Source organism: Oryx dammah, unplaced genomic scaffold (genome assembly GCF_014754425.2).
Source record: "Oryx dammah isolate SB20612 unplaced genomic scaffold, SCBI_Odam_1.1 HiC_scaffold_28, whole genome shotgun sequence".
NCBI lineage: Eukaryota > Metazoa > Chordata > Mammalia > Artiodactyla > Bovidae > Oryx > Oryx dammah.
Window position 1 is genome coordinate 45,580,001 of NW_024070212.1, and position 2,407 is coordinate 45,582,407.

A 2,407-nucleotide genomic window follows, 5' to 3' on the forward strand; every position below is an offset into this window, starting at 1 on the left:
CCTCCCCATCATTACCGGAAAAATCTCCTTTATTGTCTGAATATCTGACCACAAATACTCTTAAACCAGGACTAGATAATGTGGAATCATTTCATACATCCTTTGAACACTTATGAGTTTAATTCTACCTCTGCTATTTTGGGGTACACTGTACAGCTTCATCTGGTATAACCATATCAGTCTGTTAGTGTTAGAGGAAAAGTATTCCGCTTTGGACTTTATGGGAATCTGTACAGTATTGGTATCTAAAACCATTTGTTCTGTTTCATATGGGCAATTTAGGAGGTTTTCAAGAATAATTTTTGGTTATTGAAATTTTGCCTTTTTAGCTTTAGAAATTAATACCTTAACAAGAAATTTTACTGTTCTATATGTATCCTTCTTGAATCATAAGTTGCTCATTAAATAACTGCTGAATTTTTTCTTTTTTTTTTTTTTTTCTCATTAAACTTTTTTTAATGGGTCTCAAATTCTGTGACAGATTTTTGGTCAAGTTGTTTTCATTAAAAAGTACTGATTTTAAAAACTAATAACTTAAACTGCCACACACAAAACATATGGTCCACAAAAACATTCTCCTTTCCTTCTGAAGGTTTTACGATGCATTGTTATCATTAACCAGTCTTTTACTATTAAACTTAAATGGCCAATTGAGACAAACAGTTCTGAGACCGTTCTTCCACCACTGATTAAGACTGGGGTGGCAGGTATTGGGGATAATATTCATTTAGCCTTCTGAGCTTTCTGGGCAGACTTGGTGACCTTGCCAGCTCCAGCTGCCTTCTTGTCCACTGCTTTGATGACACCCACAGCGACTGTCTGTCTCATGTCACGCACAGCAAAACGGCCCAGGGGAGGATAATCAGAGAAGCTCTCGACACACATAGGCTTGCCAGGAACCATATCAACGATGGCAGCGTCACCAGATTTCAAGAATTTAGGGCCATCTTCCAGCTTTTTCCCAGAACGACGATCAATCTTCTCCTTCAGCTCAGCAAACTTGCAAGCAATGTGAGCTGTGTGACAATCCAGCACAGGTGCATATCCAGCACTGATCTGGCCTGGATGGTTCAAAATAATCACCTGAGCTGTGAAGCCAGCAGCTTCCATGGGTGGATCATTTTTGCTGTCACCAGCCACATTGCCACGACGGACATCTTTGACAGACACGTTCTTGACATTGAAGCCCACATTGTCCCCAGGAAGGGCTTCACTCAGTGCTTCATGGTGCATTTCTACAGACTTCACCTCAGTTGTTACATTGACTGGAGCAAAGGTGACCACCATGCCAGGTTTGAGAACACCAGTCTCCACACGACCCACAGGGACAGTACCAATACCACCAATTTTATAGACATCCTGGAGAGGCAAACGCAAGGGTTTGTCAGTTGGGCGAGTTGGTGGCAGGATGCAATCCAGAGCTTCAAGCAGGGTGGTTCCACTGGCATTGCCGTCCTTACGGGTGACTTTCCATCCCTTGAACCATGGCATATTAGCACTTGGCTCCAGCATGTTGTCACCATTCCAGCCAGAAATTGGCACAAATGCTACTGTGTCGGGGTTGTAGCCAATTTTCTTAATGTAGGTGCTGACTTCCTTAACAATTTCCTCGTATCTCTTCTGGCTATAAGGTGGCTCAGTGGAATCCATTTTGTTAACGCCAACAATTAGTTGTTTCACACCCAGGGTATAAGCCAGAAGGGCATGCTCACGGGTCTGCCCGTTCTTGGAGATACCGGCTTCAAATTCACCAACACCAGCAGCAACAATCAGGACAGCACAGTCAGCCTGGGATGTGCCTGTAATCATGTTTTTGATGAAGTCTCTGTGTCCTGGGGCATCAATGATGGTAACATAGTACTTGCTGGTCTCAAATTTCCACAGGGAGATATCAATGGTGATACCACGCTCACGTTCAGCTTTCAGTTTGTCCAAGACCCAGGCATATTTGAAGGAGCCCTTTCCCATCTCGGCAGCCTCCTTCTCGAACTTTTCAATTGTTCTCTTGTCGATCCCGCCACATTTGTAGATCAGATGGCCAGTCGTGGTAGACTTCCCTGAATCTACGTGCCCAATGACAACGATGTTGATGTGGGTCTTCTCCTTTCCCATTTTGGCTTAGGTTTAACGGTGGTTTTCACGACACCTGTGTCCTGGCGGCAAACCCGTTGCGAAAAGCTGAATTTTTTCCAATTCTGCCTAGACAGTGTTACTGTAATCACAAAAGGAGATGCCACAGAAGTTCAAAGACTGAACAAAATGTTACATCTTCAAGGAAAAGCAGGTGGAATATTCGGGAGCTATAAAGTCACAAGTTAGGGAAGCAAAAAGAAAACAGATTTGATAACATTTTCTGGCTTTGGTCCTCTGTTCTTTATGGCTTGGTACCACATACATTGCCTTCAGT

The 2,407-nt window shown here is 43.2% G+C and overlaps 1 protein-coding gene across 1 annotated transcript; it reads right to left on the bottom strand.

The window, feature by feature from the left end:
- Positions 1-494: 494 nt before the first annotated feature.
- On the bottom strand, positions 495-2,176 carry LOC120856832 (elongation factor 1-alpha 1). The gene has a single exon (XM_040232252.1). The coding sequence runs from the start codon at positions 2,110-2,112 to the stop codon at positions 724-726; it is 1,389 nt and encodes a 462-aa protein (XP_040088186.1). The 5' UTR covers positions 2,113-2,176; the 3' UTR covers positions 495-723.
- Positions 2,177-2,407: the final 231 nt, after the last annotated feature.

Excerpts from the sequence above, each read along its gene's own strand:
- LOC120856832 (XM_040232252.1), bottom strand. The coding sequence starts at position 2,112 with ATGGGAAAGGAGAAGACCCACATCAACATCGTTGTCATTGGGCACGTA.